This window comes from Scyliorhinus torazame, chromosome 7 (genome assembly GCF_047496885.1).
Source record: "Scyliorhinus torazame isolate Kashiwa2021f chromosome 7, sScyTor2.1, whole genome shotgun sequence".
Taxonomy (NCBI): Eukaryota; Metazoa; Chordata; class Chondrichthyes; order Carcharhiniformes; family Scyliorhinidae; genus Scyliorhinus; species Scyliorhinus torazame.
In genome coordinates, this window is record NC_092713.1 from 69,368,309 (window position 1) to 69,391,469 (window position 23,161).

The 23,161-nt window shown below is 46.6% G+C and overlaps 1 protein-coding gene across 8 annotated transcripts in view; it reads right to left on the bottom strand.

The window, feature by feature from the left end:
• The window catches only part of LOC140426289 (armadillo-like helical domain containing protein 1), a 146,951-nt gene that overhangs the window by 61,243 nt on the left and 62,547 nt on the right, over positions 1-23,161 (bottom strand). For all 8 annotated transcript variants that reach the window (XM_072510865.1, XM_072510861.1, XM_072510867.1 and 5 more), the window contains 3 exons: positions 18,587-18,671; positions 10,304-10,423; positions 3,014-3,086 (listed from right to left, as the gene is read on the bottom strand). In XM_072510865.1, coding sequence (XP_072366966.1) covers positions 3,014-3,086; positions 10,304-10,423; positions 18,587-18,671 — 278 coding nt within the window. The remainder of the gene's footprint in view (positions 1-3,013; positions 3,087-10,303; positions 10,424-18,586; positions 18,672-23,161) is intronic.

Genomic DNA, 23,161 nt, shown 5'->3' on the forward strand with positions numbered 1-23,161 from the left:
GTTTGGGCGGGCAAGACCCCGCGAGTAAGGAAGGTAATGCTTGAGCGGAGTCGGGGAGAGGGCGGGCTGGTGCTGCCAAATTTTAGTAACTATTACTGGACAGCGAATATAGCCATGATCAGGAAGGGGGTGGTGGGTGAGGGGTCGGCATGAGAGCATATGGAGGCAGCTTCATGCAAGGGCACTAGCCTGGGGGCGTTGGTAACTGCGCCTCTGCCGTTCCCGCTGGCAGGGTACTCCACCAGCCCCGTGGTGGTGGAGGCCCTGAGAGTCTGAGGGCAATGGAGGAGACATGTGGGAGCAGAGGGAGCATCGGTCTTGTCCCCAATCTGTAATAATCACCGGTTTGCCCCGGGAAGTATGGATGGGGGGTTCTATATATGGCGGAGAGCAGGGATTGAGAGGATGAGGGACATGTTTATAGAGGGGAGCTTTCCGAGTATGAGGGCGCTGGAGGAGAAGTATGGGTTGGCGAGGCGAAACAAATTCAAGTATCTGCAGGTACGGGACTTGCTACGTAAACAGGTGTCAACCTTCCCGCTCTTACCGCTAAGGGAGATTCAGGACAGGGTAGTTTCCAGAGGGTGGGTAGGAGAAGGGAGCGTCTCTGACGTTTACAAGGAACTTATGGGGTCAGAGGAGACGCAGACCGAGGAGCTGAAGCGCAAGTGGGAGGAGGAGCTGGGAGGAGAGATAGAGGATGGCCTATAGGCGGACGCGTTAAGTAGAGTTAACGCCTACCGAGCCTAAGTGGGTATTATTGGGCCGCTAATATTTCAATGGTGAGTAAGTGGATGGGAGAGGAGGAGGGAGCGGCGTGGAAGAGATTAGAGAGGGCGTCCTGTAGGGGGACTAGCCTACAGGCTATGGCGACAGCCCCATTGCCGTTCTCACCGAGGAACTACACCACAAGCCCGGTGGTGGTGGCTACACTGAAGATTTGGGGACAGTGGAGACGGCATAGGGGAAAGACTAGAGCCTTGGGGGGGTCCCCGATAAGAAACAACCATAGGTTTGCCCCGGGGGGAATGGATGGGGGACATGGAATGTGGCAAAGAGCAGGAATAACGCAACTGAAAGATCTGTTTGTGGATGGGAAGTTCGCGAGTCTGGGAGCGCTGACCGAGAAATATGGGTTGCCCCAAGGGAATGCATTCAGGTATATGCAACTGAGGGCTTTTGCGAGGCAACATGTGAGGGAATTCCCGCAGCTCCCGACACAAGAGATGCAGGACAGAGTGATCTCAAAGACATGGGTGGGGGATGGTAAGGTGTCAGATATATATAGGGAAATGAGGGACAAAGGGGAGACTATAGTAGATGAACTAAAAGGGAAATGGGAAGAAGAGCTGGGGGAGGAGATAGAGGAGGGGCTGTGGGCAGATGCCCTAAGCAGGGTAAACTCGTCGTCCTCGTGTGCCAGGCTAAGCCTGATTCAGTTTAAGGTATTACACAGGGCGCATATGACTGGAGCACGGCTCAGTAAATTTTTTGGGGTGGAGGATAGGTGTGCGAGGTGCTCGAGAAGCCCAGCGAATCATACCCATATGTTTTGGTCATGCCCGGCACTACAGGGGTTTTGGATGGGGGTGACAAAGGTGCTTTCAAAAGTAGTAGGGGTCCGGGTCGAACCAAGCTGGGGGTTGGCTATATTTGGGGTTGCACAAGAGCCGGGAGTGCAGGAGGCGAGAGAGGCCGATGTTTTGGCCTTTGCGTCCCTAGTAGCCCGGCGTAGGATATTGCTAATGTGGAAAGAAGCCAAGCCCCCGGGGGTGGAGACCTGGATAAATGACATGGCAGGGTTTATAAAGCTAGAGCGGATTAAGTTCGTCCTAAGGGGGTCGGCTCAAGGGTTCACCAGGCGGTGGCAACCGTTCGTCGAATACCTGGCAGAAAGATAGATGGAATGGAAAAAAGAAGGCAGCAGCAGCAGCCCAGGATCGGGGGGGGGGGGGGGGGGGGGCGGGGGGACGACCAGAAGGACTCTCAGGGTTGTTAATATATGCTGTATAATATGTATAGGTCGTTGCTACAGATAATTATATATTGGACTGTTAAATTATATTTTTGGAGCGTGTTACTTGTGATAAGGCAGTTGCCAATTAGGGTTAATTTTCATTTTTGTTATTTATTATTTATTCATTTTCTGTTTATAAAATAGGTCATTGTTATTTGTGTTGTTATAATATTGTGTAAAGGATGCACAATGTACTGTGTTGGTTGACCAAAACTTTTCAAGAAAATATTTTTTTTTAAAGTAGAGTTAACGCATCCACAACATGTGCCAGGCTCATCCTGATACAATTCAAGGTCATTCATCGGGCTCACATGACAGTGGCCCGGATGAGCAGATTCTTTGGGGTGGAAGACAGGTGTGCAAAATGTGTGGGAGGACCAGCGAACCATGTCCACATGTTCTGGGCATGCCCGAAGCTTAGGGGATTCTGGCAGGGGTTTGCAGATGTCATGTCCATGGTGTTAAAAACAAGGGTGGCACTGAGTCCAGAGGTGGCGATTTACGGGGTGTCGGAAGACCCAGGAATCCAGGAGGAGAAAGAGGCAAACGTTCTAGCCTTTGCTTCCCTGGTAGCCCGGAGACGGATACTATTCGCTTGGAGGGACTCAAAGCCCCCGAAGTCGGAGACCTGGCTATCGGACATGGCTAGTTTTCTCTGTTTGGAGAAAATCAAGTTCGCCTTGAGAGGATCACTGTTAGGGTTCACCCGGAGGTGGCAACCGTTCGTCGACTTCTTCGTGGAAAATTAATCGTCAGCAGAAGGGGGGGGTTAGTTTAGCTTAGAGTAGGGGGTTAATAAACGTGGGACCTGTAAGGAAGGGAGACGGCTTTTGCACTATGCTTATAGTTTCATGTACATTGTTTATTTTGTTGTTGTTACAATACCAAAAATACCTCAATGAAATGTTTATTTAAAAAAAACAATTGGTGAACTGGTGATTTGCAGAAACCCACTTGGATTTTGTCTTCAATAAAATAATTTGGCACCTGACTTACCCGATAACTTTTGCTGCTGCTGCCTGCTGTACAAACAAAGGTGTGGATTCTGTAAGCTTTGTTGTGGGTTCATCTAAATGTTAAAGAACATTACTGTCTTAAAAAAATTCTACATAACAGATGCTAGTAAAACTATATAATTTTATTGGCATTTAAGTTACACTGAATTTATGAATTAAAAACAACTTAATTTGTGAAAATTATTTTCGGATGCTAATAAATATTTTGCATTAGGAAAAATTAACAGCTCTTCAGATGGTTCATTGGGAAAAGTAATGTATGGCTGAGCTATAAACACGTTAGTTTAAATCTGATCCATATTTAATTAGCGGATCTTAGTGGGACAATACATTTCACCTAAGTACTAGTTTAGGGAAGGAATGCGGCAAAAGATCCTGGTGACTTCTGGTAAATTTGCACATATACATGTTGATTCAGGATAGACTGGAGCATATGACTTTGATGTGATACTGTTCACTGTTGAACAATTCACATGCCATCACTTGCCAAATGTGCAACTTCCAGTTTCTTGCAACTTCCAGTTTGAATCTTTCCATTTATGTTTCCACCCTGCAACAGCACTAAAACAGCACCAGTCACAAATTATATCCTCTATTACTATCACCATAGCGCTCCATCTCTTCTCATCCTTCTTGACCACTTTGCAGATTGATCACATGGGCGGCATGGTGGCACAGTGGTTAGCACTGCTGCCTAACAGTGCCGGAACCCAGGTTCAATTCCGGCCTCGGGTGACTGTGTCGAGTTTGCACAGTCTCCCCATGGTCTGCTTTGACAAAGTGTCATCTGGACTCGAAACATTAACTCTTTTCTCTCCCTACAAATGCTGCCAGATCTGCTGAGATTTTCCAGCATTTTCTCTTTGGCTCCCCATGTCTGCATGGGCTTCCTCTGGGTGCTCCAGTTTCCTCCTAAAGCCCAAAGATGTGCAGGTTAGGTGGACTGGCCATGCTAAATTGCCCCTTAGTGTCCAAAAGTTAAGTGGGGTTACAGAATAGGGTGGGGTTGGGCCTAGGCGGGGTGCTCTTTCAGAGGGTCAGTGCAGACCCGATGAACCGAATGGCCTCCTACACTGTAGGAATTTTGTTATCGGCCCTAACTTCAAATCAATAATCATAAACAACACTTGACTTCTATCTAGTTATCTGGGACTACCCTGCTCTTATCCAGTTTTAATCAAAGCATCTCCAACAATGGCTTACCTTCCTACACCCTCACTGTTATCATTTGTGGCCCCCAAGCATCGATCCTTGATGCCTTCTATTTCTCCCCTACATGCTGTCCCTCGGTGACATTACATGTATGCCAGCAACACCCAACTTAAATTCTCCACAACCTCTATCATCCCTTTCACTGTCTGTGTTGTTAGCCTACTTATTAGACATCCTGGGTGAGTTGCAATTTCCTTCAGTTAATTTGGAAGATTAAAGTCATTGTCTACAACCCCTCCTTCCATCCCCTCCAGTTTCTCACCAACAATTCCAATGACTCCCTGGTCATTGTATCAGGCTGGTCGCAATTTCCAAATATCATTTTTTTACCTCAAGACGAACTGTTAACCAATATCCTCTCCATCATAAAGATCACCTCCTTTCACCTGTAACATTGTGCAACTCCACACCTGCCTCAGCATCTCTGCTGATTAAATCCTCATCTATGCTTCTGTCATCTCAAAACTCAACTATTGCAATGCTCTCCTGGTTGGTTTCCAGTCTTCCATAAGTCTTAGCTTATCCAAATGTAAAAATGTGAACATACAGGAGGTTGAACGATGGACTCAGGCAAGACAGTAATAAGAATAGAGACATGTGGATAGGAGAGACAGAGCTTATTTGTTTTGGACAAGAGAGTGATTTGAGGAGATGTGAGTGAGTTAAACAAAAATAAAGGTGAACAACTATTGAATTATTCAATTTAAGGTAGAAATAAATAATTGGCAAATATATGTTGAGGAATTATGTCAAAGAAGGAAAGCTAATTGACATTGAAGTAGAAAAGATAGACTAGAAGTTGATAAAAATAAAAGCAAAATATTGTGGATAGTGGAGATCGGAAATAAAAACAAAGAAACTCAGCAGGTTTGGCAACATCTGTGGGGAGAGAAAAAGTTAGCGTTTCAAGTCCAATATTACTCTTCATTGGAACTATTGGTACTATTGTGAGGGAAGAAAGCTAAATGTGTGACAATTAGCACTGCTGCCTCACGGCGCTGAGGACTCAGGTTCAATCCCAATCCCGGGTCACTGTCCGTGTGGAGTTTGCACATTCTCCCCATGTCTGCGTGGGTCTCATCCCCACAACCCAAAGATGTGCAGGGTAGGTGGATTGGCCACGCTAAATTACCCCTTAATTGGAAAAAAAAGAATTGGGAACTTTAAATTTATAAAATAAAAAATAAATGTGAGACCAAATTCATATTATCAATTTGATTTCACACATAAACATTATGCTCAGGTTACATACAAGAGAATTCTGGTCAAAATCAGAATATATGAGAATAAATGTGCTTAAAGGTGGCAGATGTGTCAAGGAGGTTACACTGGTATTTTTTAATAGCAGGAAGAGTATATTAACAAAAAAATTGAACAAAGAATTGAAAAAAGTAACAAAGTTTGATTATACATGTGGTGTTGAAACATTGCTGCTGAAGTAAGAAGCCAGTTCTAGGTGTAAAATAGACCAGAAAATAATGAACTGTTAGCAATAATACAATAAGAATATAACTTGATGTGATTAGAACAATACAAGTTAATTGATTTAGGCAAATACTGGGAGGGGATGAGATCTTAAAATAGTTGATAGATGTGAAGATGGATGCGGTTCACTAATAATGGGGCTAAGTCCCCCCGAAAGTAAGGAATTCTCACCCTTTTAGGGGGCTAGGTTGCCGCTGGAGTGGTCCCCGCAGCTCCAGCCAGCGCGGAGCGACCCGCATGAGTTCGCGCATGCGCGGAACAGGCAGCATGATTTCGCGCATGCGCAGAACGGCCGGCGTATTTCCGTGCATGCGCAGGGGTTCCCTTCTCTGCACCGGCCCCCGGGCAACATGGCGGAGCCCTACAGGGACCCGGCGCGGAGTAAAGTAGGCCCCCACGAACCAGCCCACGAACCAGCCGATCGGAAGGCCCCAATCGCAGGCCAGGCCACCCTTGGGGCTTCCCACCCAGGGTCGGATCCCCCTGTCCCCCCTCCAGGATGGCCCCCGCAGACTCACCTTCCCGGTCCCGCCTGGTGAGTAATCCACGCCGGCGAGAATCGGCCAAACACGTCAGCCACTCGGCCTATCGGGGTCCGGAGAATCGCCGCGGGGGCTGCTGTCAACGGCCCACGACTGGCGTGGTGGGAATTTCGCAGGCGCCCGGATAACGGCGCCGGAGAGTGGGGCAGCTGGCGATGAGGCGGCTGGGCGCGATTCTCACGCCCCCCACCCCGGGATTCTCTGACTCAGCGTCGGGTCAGAGAATCTCGGCCTATGTGTTACGACACCCTGGGCTAGAGAGTAGTCGATTCCGGCCCCACATGCCCCAGAGTCCCAATACAAGTCAACTAACCAATAATTTGTATAAAAATTCCTGAAATCTTTGGCCCTTGGCTGCCCAATAATTTACAGTCATCAAGTTTATTAGTTGAAACACAATTATTGTATATTTATGACAGAAATAAAAATGAAATATGCAGTAATTACAACAAAATAACGACAAGATGGCCAATAACCCTTGCTTTTACTGTCCTACCTTCTACTCATACATACAAGACAAACACAGAAGGGTGGAAAGGGGTAAAGATAATATGGATTAAGGTAACAAAAGATAAGAGTCCTTGTTGTCATAGAATTTACAGTGCAGAAGGAGGCAATTCAGCCCATCGAGTCTGCACCGGCTCTTGGAAAGAGCACCCTACCCAAGGTCAACACCTCCACCCTATCCCCATAACCCAGTAACCCCACCCAACACTAAGGGCAATTTTGGACACTAAGGGCAATTTATCATAGCCAATCCACCTAACCTGCACATCTTTGGACTGTGGGAGGAAACCGGAGCACCCGGAGGAAACCCACGCACACACGGGGAGGATGTGCAGACTCCGCAGACAGTGACCCAAGCCGGAATCGAACCTGGGACCCTGGAGCTGTGAAGCAATTGTGCTATCCACAATGCTACCGTGCTGCCCTCAATTTTGAATTATTTGCAGCAGGCTGTCCTCTCAGCACGCTGATTGATCAAAGCCACCGGTGTACAGTTGGTGATGGAATTCTTGCAGTAACATTAATTCAGTACTCACAGGCAGTAGGATTTCTACTGGAGAGACACTTTCGCATTTATTAAACTGGGCCTGCAGGGCAGCACGGTGGTGCAGTGGTTATCACTGCTGCCTCACGGTGCCGAGGTCCCAGGCTCGATCCCGACTCTGGGTCATTGTCCATGTGGAGTTTGCACATTCTCCCTGTGTTTGCGTAGGTTTCGTCCCACAACTCAAAAGATGTGCAGGCTAGGTGGATTGGCCATGCTAAATTGCCCCTTAATTGGAAAAAATTAATAGTGTACACCCTAAATCTTTTTTGAAATTAAACTGGGCCTTCAACTCAAAGGTCCACCTTTGAGTACACTTCTTCCCTAAGATTCTTTGTCTCACATCAAACCCAGCTTCCAGCCCGAATTTTAATGTCAATCCTTTACAGTTTTACTAAATTAACATCCAGCCTTACTGGGGAAAGAGACGAGTTTTGACATTGGATTTTTAGAGAGATTCCATCATAGCAGAAAGAGAGAGAGAAAAAAAGAGCTGCGCCTTCCAGCTTTAGAATCAAAAGCGAAACTAAAACAACCCTGCCTTATTGGGGAGAGAGAAACATTCCAGAGAAATGAGAACTAATCACCACTGGTTACAGCTCAGCATTGCGTGCCAGCTCATTGGCTGCCATCCAAGTCAGTCAAACTGAGTCATCACTGACCTCTCCTGCTTGAATTAAAGGCAACGTCTGCATTAAAATCACAGGCGCATTAATCATCTATGGATACAAATTGTAATTTCAAAAAATAAAAGAAAGGGAAAAATAAGGGACTAAACAGGGGTTGAACAGGAGGATCCTTACACATGGCAAAGGAAAACAAGGATGCTTCAGGACCACCTAGAGAATAGGAGATCATATAGAAAAGCACCAGCAGAGTCATTTAGCAAAGGGAAAATTGAGTCAGGGCCTGCCTTAGACACACCATTGATGATGTAAATGTTAGTTTTTGTGTTTTGCCGTATCGGGGACAGTCTGCTATTGGCTGCCAGTGAGATCTTCTGGTGCCATCACTGTTAACAGGGTTTTCTGTCATATGCACTCCCTGCCCCCAGGAAACCCATGGTGGGGATTCATCATTGGCACGACAGAAGATCCTGCCAGCGGCAACAGCCGGACAATTCCCATCCAAGTTACTGCTTTACTTAAAGTACCACAAGTGTAACCAAAAATCAAATTTTAAAAATATTTTATATTTGGTTTAACCTTAAATTGAGTACTGATAAATTTATGAAACTGGGTCATTTAAGTTGAAATGGCCAAACTTAGATTAAATCAAACATATTACCTATGGCACACCACAATAATAGTCTCATAAGCTTTCTAATTGAACTAAGAAATTACAGTCCTCTCCGTAATTCACAAAGTTTTATTTGATGCTGTACTGGCAGGTGTTATGGTATGGAAGGTGGTAGTCGCCAGACAGCCCAAATCACAAAGGGAATCTTGGGAAAGCTGTCATAAAGATTTGAAATTTGTATTTTATTACAAGAAGATATATGTTCTGAAGTCAGAAGCAAGAATTGCAAAACCATTTTTGGAGATTTTAAATATGAAATTAAAACATTAACAAAAATAAAAGAAAATTTAAACACTCATGATTGCATTTACACAATTAAAAGTAGTTCTACAAAAATTTCTCAAAAGATTTCTGCTTAGTTAAACTCAGAACACCAGTCCCTAAAGATGTTTAATCTATAAAAATCTCAGTAAGATTACCACAATATATCTACTGTTGCTATAGGGGAAATATTTCTCAGGGCTTCTCTCCCTTGCCCGACAATGGAAATTCAAGACTTGCATCAAAACTTTGCAGATTAAACTTTTCTCTGAGAGGGTGGCTAGGGTTCACACTGCGTCTCTCAAAGCTTTCTCTAAGCACAGTACATTCTTCAGAAAATCATGGTTAGTCTTACCATACAGCTTCCAATTTCTCTTTGGAAGCCCCCTTCCCAAAATATAAAAATCTTTCATGTTGTTTTATTGCTAATTTTGGATGAAAATAAAATTTCTGCTTTACTCATTTACTATATTTGCCAGTTGTAAATTTTACTTTTGAAATACAATTGCTAAACTTATATTCACTCCCTTATCTCCTAATGCAAATTTCTATTCATGCTGCTCACTGGTGTACCATTTCAACTTTCCTTACCTTCAATTCAATATGCTTGCTTTCACCCCTATCCCTTTTGCTGTTTTTAACCTTGCACAGTCTAACTACCTTAAAGTTTAATTAAATTCATCACGCCCACTCACACACACACACAAACATCCGTTTCACAGCATACCACACTGATAGTCAGAAAATGGGGAGCTGGATTCTCTGTTTTCGGGACTATATCCCCACGCCATCATGAAAACTGTGGTCTTTTATGCCAGGAAAACTGACGTCAAAAGGCCACAGATTTGCCGTCTTGCAGGCGGCTAGCAGGCAGCTGTTGTGTAGCTCACAGCTCTAGCTGCCAATACGGCCCCCCGCACGTCTGGATCAAAGGGCGTGCTCCATGGCGGACTCAGCCCGCGGACCTGAACCGGCAAAATAGAGCCCCGCATCGGCCGTTCGCCCAACCCGGACCGCCTGCACACATAGCCCCCAGTCCCAAATTAGGCCCGCCCTGCCCTCCGATCGGCCCTCCCCCGACTGTGGCGGCCCTGGACTGAGTCCGCAGCTGCCACCCAAGGTTCCCGAATGGCAGGATCACATTAGAAACACGCCGTATGGAATTCGGCCGGTTGGGGACAGAGAAAAGCAGGGCGGCTAAGGCGTCGGGGTGCAGAGAATTCAGCCCATGATATTTCTTTACACAGGTCTCCATTCAGATCATGATCCATTGCTACATACTCGATTGAACTTTCTTTTGCCAGCAAATAAAATTGTTCATTAAACAAATAAACATTTTTCAAACATTGAGGTGGTGTTAATTTGATATAACTCACAACTTTGAGTTACACCTTGGGATCTTTGAGATTTTCTTTCTTACCGTCAAGAATTTTTGGTCGATTCTTTATGTCATCCATTGATGGATTAAGACGTGTAACTAATCCTTCTAGCAAAGCTTTTCGCACATTATAGTCCAAGAGTATCTTGATAAATTCAATTCCTATAGAACAGTAATCATTGTATGTAACACAAGAATATTTGTTTTTACACAAACATATTGATCTCTTGTGGCAATGAGACAAAATTGGATTTTTTATTTTTAACAGAAATATAGAATGATAATGCACAGAAGGACACCATTCAGCCTGCATCAGCTCATCATAGAGTGAAAAAAAGCTCCAACAGAACAGAAGTCCCAATAGTCCCAACCCCAACAGCCTGATTTGTTTTCCTTTCAAACATTTATCCAATCATATTTTCTATTGCTGGGGAAAATATGTGAGGGATTAAAAATCCACAATAACACAAGATATTTCTCAATCAAAAGGCCACAAGCTCAGAGAATGTATAGGATAATACAGTAAATGTCACAGAATGGGGGTCTTCTGGTTGCGGCATGAAGGTGGAGGTCACATGTTTGGTCGCTCCTGTCAGAGTAGTCTTTTCTTGACACTTTGCACCTAGTTTTGGGAAAATTCTTTTGCGAGAAACTGTGGGAAGATCTGAGGCATTTATAGAATGGGACTGGAAAAAAGAATCCAGGGAAAAAGGGAGTGAGCGATAGATAGTCCACCGCCATGTGTGGCAGGGAGTGCTGCAGGGGTAAAGATGGCGGGAGAACCCGTCTAGTGGGGTCGCACCCATCACGGTGGAAAAGATGGCTGAAGTAATGGCTGGGGAATTTGAGCAGTTGTTCTCAAAACATTTGAAAGGCATGGATGGAGATGATGAACTCGCTTAAGGAGTGGGTGGGTAAGACCCTTGCCCCAATGAGAGAGGAGTTGGTGAAGACTTCAGTTGTGGTGCGGGAGCAAGGGGAGAAACTGAAGGAGATGGAGGAGGCATTGTCGCAGCATAGTGACCAGTTCACCGTGATGGGTGAGGAGCTGCGGAAGGTGGCAGAGATCAACAGAGGACTGTGAGCCGACATACTGCCGAGGTTGATGGGGGAGGGGGGGATCCCTCTAAAAACTAATTGGACAGGACCCACCGGTCGATCCTGCCAAAACCGAGGACAAATGAACCGCCGAGAGCTGTGATTGTCTGCTTTCACAATTTTCAAGTGAAGGAGAAGGTTCTGAGGTGGGTGAAGCAGAAGCAGGAGTGGAGTGGGATGGAGATGGTATGCGTATATACACCAGGACTTGACAACGGAGCTGGCAAGGAGTCGGGCGGCCTTCGATCAAGCCAAGGCGGCGTTGCATAAACGTAAAGTGTGGTTTGGTGTGCTCCACTCGGCGAAGCTGAGGGTCACGCATAATGGCAGGAACTATTGCTTCAAGACGGTGGCGGAGGCAGAGGCGTTCGTGAAGGCAGAAGGCCTGGGATTGGACTGAATTTAGACTTTGACGGATTTTAACAGGGTTTTTCCTTTCCTTTATGTTGTATTTTCCCGTTATGGTTTACTGTTTTGTGTAATAGAGGTTTGGGTTGGGCTGGTTTGGGAGGGTTGGTGGGGATTTATGGTTCTTTCGGTTTGGGGGTTTGTTTGGATGTGGGGTGTTGGGAATTTGGAGGGGGTGGGTGTGGGGGATATAGGAGTTGGTATGTTTTATTTGATGTGGGGGACGGGCTCTTGCAGTGGCCACCGTTCTAGCAAAGATGTTGGCTAGTGAATGGGATTGAGGAGGGGGGAGGGGCCGAGGCCGTTGGAACCTGTATGGGAAGGTTTCGATGGGCCTGGGAGGTGTGAATGGTGAGAGAATGGGGATGATACTGGGTGAGATGTTTTCAAGAGGAAGTGGTGTGGGGTTTCTGGGAAGGGGGAGGTGTAGGGGAGTGATTGTGACTAGGGCAGGGGCTGGGTCTGGGAAGATGGTCATGGCGGGTAGGAAGGATGGGGGTCAGGAGGAAGGGTGAGGGACCCCCGGCCAGAGTGGTGACATGGAACGTGCGAAGGAGATAAATAAATTTTAAAAATAACCACACAATGGAGAGAAAACACAACAATTAACTTAATTTGCACTGTGTGGCAAAGATTAGCTCCACACGTAACACTGATAAAGGAAAAGCTACCTTTTGTTTTAGGGTCACATTAAAAATGCTTGGATTATATTTCTACTGAATCCAAGACTGGTAATGACAAAATTGGACTTAATTTTCCCATTTCTGGGTCACAAAATTGGACAAACAGATTTAAAGGGCCATGGTTGTATTCTGGCTTGAGAAATATTCAGTTGTACCTGGCAGTTGGTTTCAATAGCCATTTGCCCACTTGCATATGCTAACGAAGTGGTCACATCTGCAGGACCCAGGAGAGGAGGGTGAACGAAGAGCTAATCACTGGGGTCCATGTTCTCAGAAGGTCCTGCCTCATTGGTCAAGTCACCTGTCAACTTGGATGGTCAGTGTCCAAATGAGGCAGTCTGGCACATCGGCCATCCTGATTCTGAACAAGAGCAATCACTGGCCGAGTAGCATGTGCCACATTCCCCAGTAGCTCCTTTGCTTGTCTCACATGAGGACTTGTGTGAGGACGGTTTTGCTTCTATTCTGTTAGAGCTTTCTTCATTTTTGACCTGGCTGGAGGCTGCTGGAGTGCAAGGCAAGATGAAATGCCTAGTGTCTCACCTAGAAGGCCCTTCCTGACCACTTCCCTTGAAGGTGTGTGACCCTGACCCCCGGGCCAATCTTTCTCAACCTGACCCAATCTCATATCACTCAATGGTGTGTGGCCCAGGACCAGGCACTTCCTGACTAACCTCTTCCCTCTCGATGATGTGTGAATCTGGGTGGGTCATTCCCAACCAGACCTCCTCCCTCTCAATGGAGTGTGGCCCCCTTCCCTGGTTTTCCACCCAAACCCCTCGCTTTTGATGGTGTGTGGCCCCAGGCCTGGGTAGACCTTTCCCGACCTGACCGCCTCCTTCTCGATGATGTGTGGCCCTGGAGATTCACTCTGCTTCCAAGCCGAATACAAGTGACCATGGAGAAGCAGATATTTTCTACTGTACCTAGGCCAACACTCAAGGGTAAAGCACTGCGAAACCAATAACTAGCAACAATATGATGAACTGCAGACTGTTAACTTGGCAGCTATGCAGAGAATTTAACCTTAAATAGTCTTGTTGAGTTCATTTTAATCTTGGATATTACAGTAAGTAGAGTTCAGGTAAAGTTAAGTTATTGTGAAACATTCAATCTGTAATTACTTAAATTCCATCAGAAAATCTCCACCATCAAGTATTCAGTGTACTAGGCTGAGGCACGATCAATTTATTGCTCTAAGATGTGTGGCCTCCCACAGCAGCTGGCAAAATGGCTGCTGAAAGGAGGACACTCATATTTATACTCCACCTACTGGGCGGAGCCAGCAGGCAGGGACTACCGGCAAACCTGTAGTACAGGTCCTACCTTACATCACCTAATATAGGTGCAACAGTGGTTTACCACATTCAACCCCTGTTAAAATTGAGTCCGGCGGGGGTGGTGGAGAACTATATACAGCAATCAATCTATATTTACAGTATTTGAGCAGAAAGAAAATGTCTTTTGAAGTCCGGCGGACCAGTTAGAGGTTTAACCGTCCGGTGCCTTGATGTTCCGCTGGGAGCAACGTAGTGGTGGCGGCAATGCTGATGCTGGCCCGATGTTCGGTGACTCCAGAAGTGTGCCGAAATCCTCCTCCTCCACGGGCGTGGGCAGGGGAAGGACGGATGGTCTTGGTGGGGTTAATGCTGGGAGCGCCGGGGGAGGGGAGGGTGGCGCCGGGCCAGAGGGGTGTGTGTGTGTGTGGAACCTGTTGGTGTCAGGTTCCTGAGGGAGACAGTATCCTGGCGGCCATCGGGGTATGTCACGTAGGCATACTGGGGGTTTGCATGGAGCAATTGCACCCTCTCCACCAACGGGTCCGCCTTGCGGAGTCGGACGTGCCTACGGAGCAGGACTGGTCTGGAGCCGCGAGCCAAGTCAGGAGCGACACCCCGGATGTGGACTTCCGTATCCAGGTGTATGAAGCTTTCGAGTCCAGCAGGCAAGAGGTCACGTGGCCGTTGATTTTCACACTGGTCGATGCGGTGGCCAGGTTGTGCGGACGAGACTGGTCGATCGTCACTGAGGCAAGTCATGGTCGGTCATCGCTGGCGTCGGATGATGGGGAGCCTGGGGGTCCAGGTCCTGAAATGCTGTCAGTGTCCATGCCCCGTGGGGGAGACAAGATGGCGGTGCCTGAAGATCCTGCGGGGGACAAAATAGCGGCACCCATGGGCCGCACGTTGCGGGGGTTGGACAAGATGGCGGCGCCCATGGGCCGCACGTGGACAGAAGAGGGGCAGAAGATGGCGGCGCCCACTGGCCGCGTGTAGTCCGGGGAGATGAAGATGGCGGCGCCCATTGTGTGTAGACTAGGGGGGTGGGAGCGATAGCGGTGACTGCGCGGGCCTGGCATACTGCGGCGAAGTGGCCCTTTTTGCCGCAGGCCTTGCAAAGGGACGCGCGGGCCGTCCCGCATAAGGAGGTTCTAATGTTCAGTGGCCGTAACGGCCTGACAGTCACAGTCCCGGACAAGTGGGATTAGGGCCTGCCAGAAGTCTTCTATGGACTCACCAGGGAGTTGAGAGCGAGTGACGAGTACGTGCCTGGCGAAGAGCGTGTTGGTCTTCTGTGCGTAGTTTTCTTTGAGAGGCGCCATGGCGTCGGCGTAGTTCGGGGCATCCTGGATCAGCGGAAACATGTTGGAGCTCAACCTTGAGTACAGGATCTGTATCTTCTGAGCCTCCGGAACAGGGGTGGTCGCTGAGTTGATATGCGCCTCGAAGCAAGCTAGCCAGTGATTAAAGTCCTTTTTGGTGTCGCTTGATTGTGGATCCAGCTGCAGGCGATCTGGCTTGATACGGAGGTCCATCTTTTATAGTTTCATAGAATTTACAGTGCAGAAGGAGGCCATTCGGCCCATCGAGTCTGCACCGGCTCCTGGAAAGAGCACCATACCCAAGGTCAACACCTCCACCCTATCCCCATAACCCAGTAACCCCACCCAACACTAAGGGCAATTTTGAACACTAAGGGCAATTTATCATGGCCAATCCACCTAACCCGCACATCTTTGGACTGTGGGAGGAAACCGGAGCACCCGGAGGAAACCCACGCACACACGGGGAGGATGTGCAGACTCCGCACAGACAGTGACCCAAGCCGGAATCGAACCTGGGACCCTGGAGCTGTGAAGCAATTGTGCTATCCACAAGGCTACCGTGCTGCCCTGATTTTAGAAAATCTTAGAGCAATAAATTGAGGCACGATCAATTTATTGCTCTTAGATGTGTGGCCTCAAACAGCAGCTGGCGAAATGGCTGTTGAATGGAGGACACGCAAATTTATATTCCGCCTACTGGGCGGAGCCAGCAGGCAGGGACTACCGGCGAACCTGTAGTACAGGTCCTATCTTACATCACCTAATATAGGTGCAACAGTGGTTTACCCACCATCAAGTATTCAGTGTACTAGGCCAGGCCCTCCTACCTAACCTCCTCTCTCTCGATGGTGTGGCCATGGTTCCATTTTGCCTGCTGGTTGGTTTGCAGAATGCCTTTCATGACATCACAATTGTGCATCTCCCAGGAGTCTCAGCTACTGTGATGTACTTTTGTGGTCAATGTTATGTAGGGATATCTTACATCCAAATTACACTTAGCAAGATTCACAAACAGAAAGGACCAGATACTGTGATTGGGGCAAAATTATACAATACAGGAAATGGGAGCAACAATAGACCACGTGACCCACCGAGCCTGCTGTGCCATTCAATATGATCATGGCTGATCTTGGGCTTCAACTCAATTTTCCTGCCACTGCCTGTACCCCTTAATTCCCTGAGACCAAAAATCTGTCTATTTCAGCCTTAAATGTATTCAACGATGAAGCATCCACAACCCTCTTGTGTAGAGAATTCCAAAGATTCACAACCCTTTGACTGAAATAATTTCTCCTTATCTCAGTCCTAAATGATAGGCTCCTAATCCTGAGACAATACCCCAGTGTTTTAGATGCCTTGACCAACAGAAATAATCTCTCAGCGGCCACCTTCAGAGCTTTGTACGTGTCATATCCCGCATGGGACATATAGGGCGGGAAGATTATCTTTCCCATAGTTCTCATGAGTACGAGCTCCCCCACTGAGGGACGGGGGAACTCAATTCAGCTGTATAAGAGATCGGCTAGCAAGGCACCGACCAAGGAGAAACCCGGTAGGGATCTACAGGGAGTTGTACATAACTTAACTGTAAATAAGTTTCATACTCGATGTTGGCTCCCCGTGTCCTTACTAAAGTATGCTTCAGTGAGATTGTCTCATTGGATTATTGGGTGCTAGGAGGCACCTCAAATGGAGTTTTCAGCACATACACTCACTTCTGATGCGAAGTATGGCAGTCGGCGGCTGAATGCCACATTGGTGAAGGGTTAGCAACACACATCTAATATTTCCGAGAAGCATACAGAGTAGACAGATCATGACAACAATCAGTGAGTAACACTGATGTGACGCCAGCCCTGCTATTTTAGATCAACAAGCTTTAACCTGTATAGTCGCTTAATGTCATCCAGCTGAACATGCACTCAACATGTAAGATTGGGGTGAGGTGGGGGTGTTAAAGGGGAAGGTGTGGAGTTCAGGGCCGGGAAACAGGGCCCATGATTTTGCTCCCTGGTCCCGCACACCTGTTACGGGTCTCACCGACCGCTCTGAAACTGACAAGAACATTTTGGTTCCTACTAACTGGAGACCGCCAAATAAAAGGAAATAATTTATTTTTAACTTACCATAATGCGGACCTCAGAGAAGCAACAGTGCTCCTTCTGGGTCCATAACACTCCTGTGGGCTGCTGCCAGCACAAACCTGCTCCTGCCTCCTTTTGATTGCTTTCCCCATCTTTAACAGTATTGACAGTGGCTCAGGAAACCGGTGAGCTGCATCAGGAGACTCAACAGGTGTCAGCAGATTGCTAGCGTTATCCAGATAAGGTCCGATTTCAGATGACCCTTGTGATGTGTTGGGTACTCTGCTACACAGACGAACCAACACGGTTGCGAATGGTACAACTCAGTTTTATTGCTAACATTTATTTACAGTGCTAAACTGGTTACTGATGTTCGATCATAACCCTAGAATCTGTGGACCTAATCCTAATACTATCTTGTAGTGGCACTCAGCACATGGTGGATGTCTGAGTGGCTTGCTATGAGCTCTGTGCCCTGAGCTGTCTCCTGCTGGAATGCCCAGGAAGTGTCGTGTTCCCTGTTTTGTACTGTGTATGCTCTTGCCTGTGATTGGCTGTGGTGTTGTGTGTGTGTTGATTGGTCCGTTGATCTGTCCATCAGTATGTATGTATGTTTGTGCTATGATGTTTACCTAAATATCATGACACCTTGGACACTGACTTCAGGTGTGCACAGCAAGCACACCAACCATTCCAGCCCAAAAAAGGGTCTGGACAAATTTCTCTTCCAGAAATTTCATCTACTTGTCAGGCAGTAAATTTCCATATTTAAGTTAAGCAGACAACTTGGCCAGTTAGAACCAGATACACATGTCACAATGTAACAAGTTGAACTTCTGTTTTAGTGGTTGCGTTCTGATAGAAAGTGAGTGGCGCATTTATTTCAAGCATTAATGGGACTTTTTGGTACAGTATATTGTCCATTTACCTGTTTTATTTAAATTAATTATCTTTTAATGTAGACCTGAGTTTTGGTCTGATAAAGGCACCTGGATTTCAGCAACATGGTTTTTAAAGCTTTTAAACAGAACAGTCTCTGAATATAACCTTACTCCAAAATAACTGAAGAGACAGAAATCTAGGAATTCAACTGGAGCTGAAACCCCATATTAGAACCATAGAATTTACAGTGCAGAAGGAGGCCATTCGGCCCATCGAGTCTGCACCGGACCCTGGAAAGAGCCCAGGCCCCCACACTATCTGCATAGCCCAGTAACCCCACCTAACATTTTGTGATATTAAGGGACAATTTAGCATGGCCAATCCACCTAACCTACACATCTTTGGGCTGTGGGAGGAAACCGGAGCACCCAGAGAAAACCCATGCAGACAGTCATCCGAGATCGGAATTGAACCCGGGTCCCTGGAGCTGTGAGGCAGCAATGCTAATCACTGTGCCACCATACTCTGCCCAACTATTTTTTTCTCAGTCCAAACAGTGATTTACCTTCATATTGCACTTCATAGTGTATGGTTTTCAATACGTTCAAAAGCGGTTCAACAATACAAGGATGTACCGTCTTCACAAGCATCTAAGAAAAACAAAAATTGCAATGTATAGCAAGTTACTAGATTGACATTTTAGAACACCTTTTATGAAATAAACATTTTATAACGGAAACAGCTTTTAGGTTCCCCAGCGCCATTCTTTGGCACAAAGACCCAGAATGCAGCATCCTGAAAACCCTCTGCCATTAGTGTTCTGTAATGCAGGGTAGCACAGTGGGTAGGTAGCACTGTTGCTTCACAGCACCAAGGTCCCAGGTTCGATTCCCGGCTTGGGTCACTATCTTTGCAGACTCTGCACATTCTCCCTGTGTCTGCTTGGGTTTCTTCCAGGTGCTCCGGTTTCCTCCCACAAGTCATAGAATCATAGAATTTACAGTGCAGAAGGAGGCCATTCGGCCCATCGAGTCTGCACCGGCTCTTGGAAAGAGCACCCTACCGAGTCCCGAAAGACGTGCCTGTTAGGTGAATTAGACATTCTGAATTCTCCTTCCGTGCACCCGAACAGGCACCGGAATGTGGCGACTGGAGGCTTTTCACAGTAACTTCATTGCAATGTTAATGTATGCCTACTTGTGACAATAGAGATTATTATTATTAATTGGTCACTAGGTAGTGAAGGATAGTAGCTTGAAGTGACATTCCCTGTGATTCTTTTTTCATGTATTGTTGTTTGGAGTTAATTAGCTGAATTGGTAATACAAAATTATTCTGCACCATTGGAAGTGCCAACTTGCTGATGAGATATTAAACCGGGGTTCCATCTTCTCACTCAAGTGGAGATAAAAGAGTCCATGACGCAGAATGAAAAGGGAACACTCTCAGTATCATAGCCAATGTTTATCCCTCAACCAACATTAGAAACAGAAGCAGAAAATGCTGAACAATCTCAGCAGGCCTGACAGCATTTGTCGAGAGAGAACGGAGCTAACGTTTCGAGTTTGGATGACTCTTTGTCATTAAAAAAAGAACATAAGAACATAAGAACTAGGAACAGGAGTAGGCCATCTGGCCCCTCGAGCCTGCTCCGCCATTTAATGAGATCATGGCTGATCTTTGTGGACTCAGCTCCACTCTCCGGCCAGTACACCATATCCCCGAATCCTTTTATTCTTTAGAAAGGTATCTATCTTTTTATTAAAAACGTTTAAAGAAGGAGCCTCAACTGCTTCACTGGGCAAGGAATTCCAGAGATTCACAACCCTTTGGGTGAAGAAGTTCCTCCTAAACTCGGTCTTAAATCTACTTCCCCTTATTTTGAGGCTATGCCCCCTAGTTCTGCTTTCCCCGATCAGTGGAAACAACCTGCCTGCATCTATCCTGTCTATTCCCTTCATAATTTTATATGTTTCAATAAGATCCCCCCGCATCCTTCTAAACTCCAATGAGTACAGTCCCAGTCTACTCAACCTCTCGTCATAATCTAATCCCCTCAACTCTGGGATCAACCTAGTGAATCTCCTCTGCACTCCCTCCAGTGCCAATATGCCCTTTCTCAGGTAAGGAGACCAAAACTGAACACAATACTCCAGATGTGGCCTCACCAACGCCCTATACAATTGCAGCATAACCTCCCTAGTCTTGAACTCCATCCCTCTAGCAATGAAAGACAAAACTCGATTAGCCTTCTTAATCACCTGCACACCAACTTTTTGCGACTCGTGCACCAGCACACCCAGGTCCCTCTGCACAGCAGCATGTTTTAACAGCTTACCGTTTAAATAATAATCCATTCTGCTGTTATTCCTCCCAAAATGGATAGCCTCACACTTGGCAACATTGAATTCCATCTGCCAGACCCTAGCCCATTCACCTAACCTATCCAAATCCTTCTGCAGACTTCCGGTATCCTCTGCATTTTTTGCTTTACCACTCATCTTAGTGTCGTCTGCAAACTTTGCCACGTTGCACTTGGTCCCCAACTCCAAATCATCTATGTAAATTGTGAACAACTGCGGGCCCAACACTGATCCTTGAGGGACCCCACTAGTTACAGGTTGCCAACCAGAGAAACACCCATTTATCCCCACTCTCTGCTTTCTGTTAGTTAACCAATCCTCTACCCATGCTACCACTTTACTCTCAATGCCATGCATCTTTAGTTTATACAGCAACCTTTTGTGTGGCACCTTGTAAAAAGCTTTCTGGAAATCCAGATATACCACATCCATTGGCTCCCCGTTATCTACTGCACTGGTAACGTCCTCAAAAAATTCTACCAAATTAGTCCGACACGACCTACCCTTTGTGAACCCATGCTGTGTCTGCCCAATGGGACAATTTCCCTCCAGGTGCCCCGCTATTTCCTCCTTAATGATAGATTCCAGCATTTTCCCTACAACCGAAGTTAAGCTTACCGGCCTATAATTACCCGCTTTCTGCCGACCTCCTTTTTTAAACAGTGGTGTCACGTTTGCTACTTTCCAATCCTCTGGGACCACCCCAGAGTCTAGTGAATTTTGATAAATTATCACTAGTGCGTTTACAATTTCCCTAGCCATCTCTTTTAACACTCTGGGATGCATCTCATCAGGGCCAAGAGACTTGTCTACCTTTAGCCCCATTAGCTTGCCCAATACTGCCTCCTTAGTGATTACAATCATCTCAAGGTCCTCACCTATCATATCTTTATTTCCATCAGTCACTGGCATGTTATTTGTGTCTTCCACTGTGAAGACTGACCCAAAAAACCTGTTCAGCTCCTCAGCCATTTCCCCGTCTCCTATTATTAAATCTCCCTTCTCATCCTCCAAAGGACCAATATTTACCTTAGCCACTCTTTTTTGTCTTATATATTTGTAGAAGCTTTTACTATCTGCTTCTATGTTCTGAGCCAGTTTACTTTCATAGTCTACCTTACTCTTCTTTATAGCTTTTTTAGTAGCTTTCTGTTGTCCCCTAAAGACTTCCCAGTCCTGTAGTCTCCCACTAATTTTTGCCACTTTGTATGTTTTTTCCTTCAATTTGATACTCTCCCTCTGGCTATTATCTCATTACAGTTTGTGGAATCTTGCTGTGTCTAAATTGGCTGCCAGGTTTTCCTACTTCAACAATATATCACTGGCTGTAAAACAGTTGAGACACTGAGGTTGTGAAAGGAGCTATCTTAATGTAAATTATAAAATAAAATCAGAAAATGTAACTGGTGGAGTAACAGTGGTTAGCACTGCTGTTTCACAGCACCGAGGACCCGGGTTCGATCCCGGCCCCAGGCCACTATCCGTGTGAAGTTTACACATTCTCCCCATGTCTACGTGGGTCCCACTCCCACAACTCAAAGATGTGCGCTGTAGGTGGATTGGCCACGCTAAATTGCCCCTTAATTGGGAAAAAAGAAATTGGTACTTTAAGTTTATATAAAAAGGATCAGAGCTGGGGCCACAATTATTTACAATACACACGAATGACTTGAACGAGGGAAATGAATGTACTATTAAGTATATTCAAGGCTTTTTTAATTAGACAGATTTTTAATCAGTAAGGGAATCAAGGGTTATGGGGATAATGCAGGAAAGTGGGGTTGAGGATAATCATATTAGATCAGTCATGATCTCATTGAATGGGGAAGCAGACTCAAATGGCTTACTTCTGCTCCTATGTCTTATGGCCTAAATGCAGGAAACATTCAACATTGTCTGTGGAGAGAAAAACAAAGTTAACAATGTTTCGGGTTAATGACCTTTCATCAGAACAGGCCTTTCAAGGCATTAATCTGAAACGGTGGGCACGACCTACTGGACACAATGTGCCCCAATGGTGCGGGATCGAGCCACGCTCGTGTACATGGGCCTTAAACCTTGGCACTGCCACCTTGGAACTGCTAAGGTGCTCAGGTGGCACTGCAAAGCCAGCAGGAGTACTGCCAGGATGATAGGGTGGCATTGCAAGGGAGCCCAGGTGTCAGGGTGGCATTGCCAAGGGTCAGGGCCCAAGGGGAGCCATGCCCATGAAAGGAGGGCGGAGGGGAGTATGGAGGATGGGGGTGCAGTGCAGTTAAGAAGGGGCCTCTGGGTGGTTGGTGAGGTGAGGGTCACGGAAGTGGGGGATCTGCAAGAGGGTGCAGGGAGCCTGAAGAAGGGAGGCCCCAGGGACACTATAGGGGTGTCCTCACTTGGGGAGCGGGGGTAAGGGTAATGCCCTCGGGTATGGAGGATGACATTGCCCACAGTGGGAGATGTGGGAGATCCACAAGCTCGCTTAGAGATTGGGGCACCCTTTCAAATGGCGACCCAATCTCTGAGTTCAGCTCCCCAGTGATGAAACAAATTCCAAGGGTGCGATTTAATGGCTATGTTGCGTTTAAGCGAGAGCGTAATGAGACCATTTGATCGTGGGAGAGGCCAAAATCGAGAAACGTGCCGGGCACCGATTTGTTTGTGATCTAACCAGCCTGCCCCGTTGGCAAAATCAGAATCCCACTGCAGCATGGCGAAAAAAGCAATAATCACCACTTAGGACCACTCCCAATACAATCTAACAGCCTACCGTGATCTAGCTGCCCGCACAGCAAGTGATC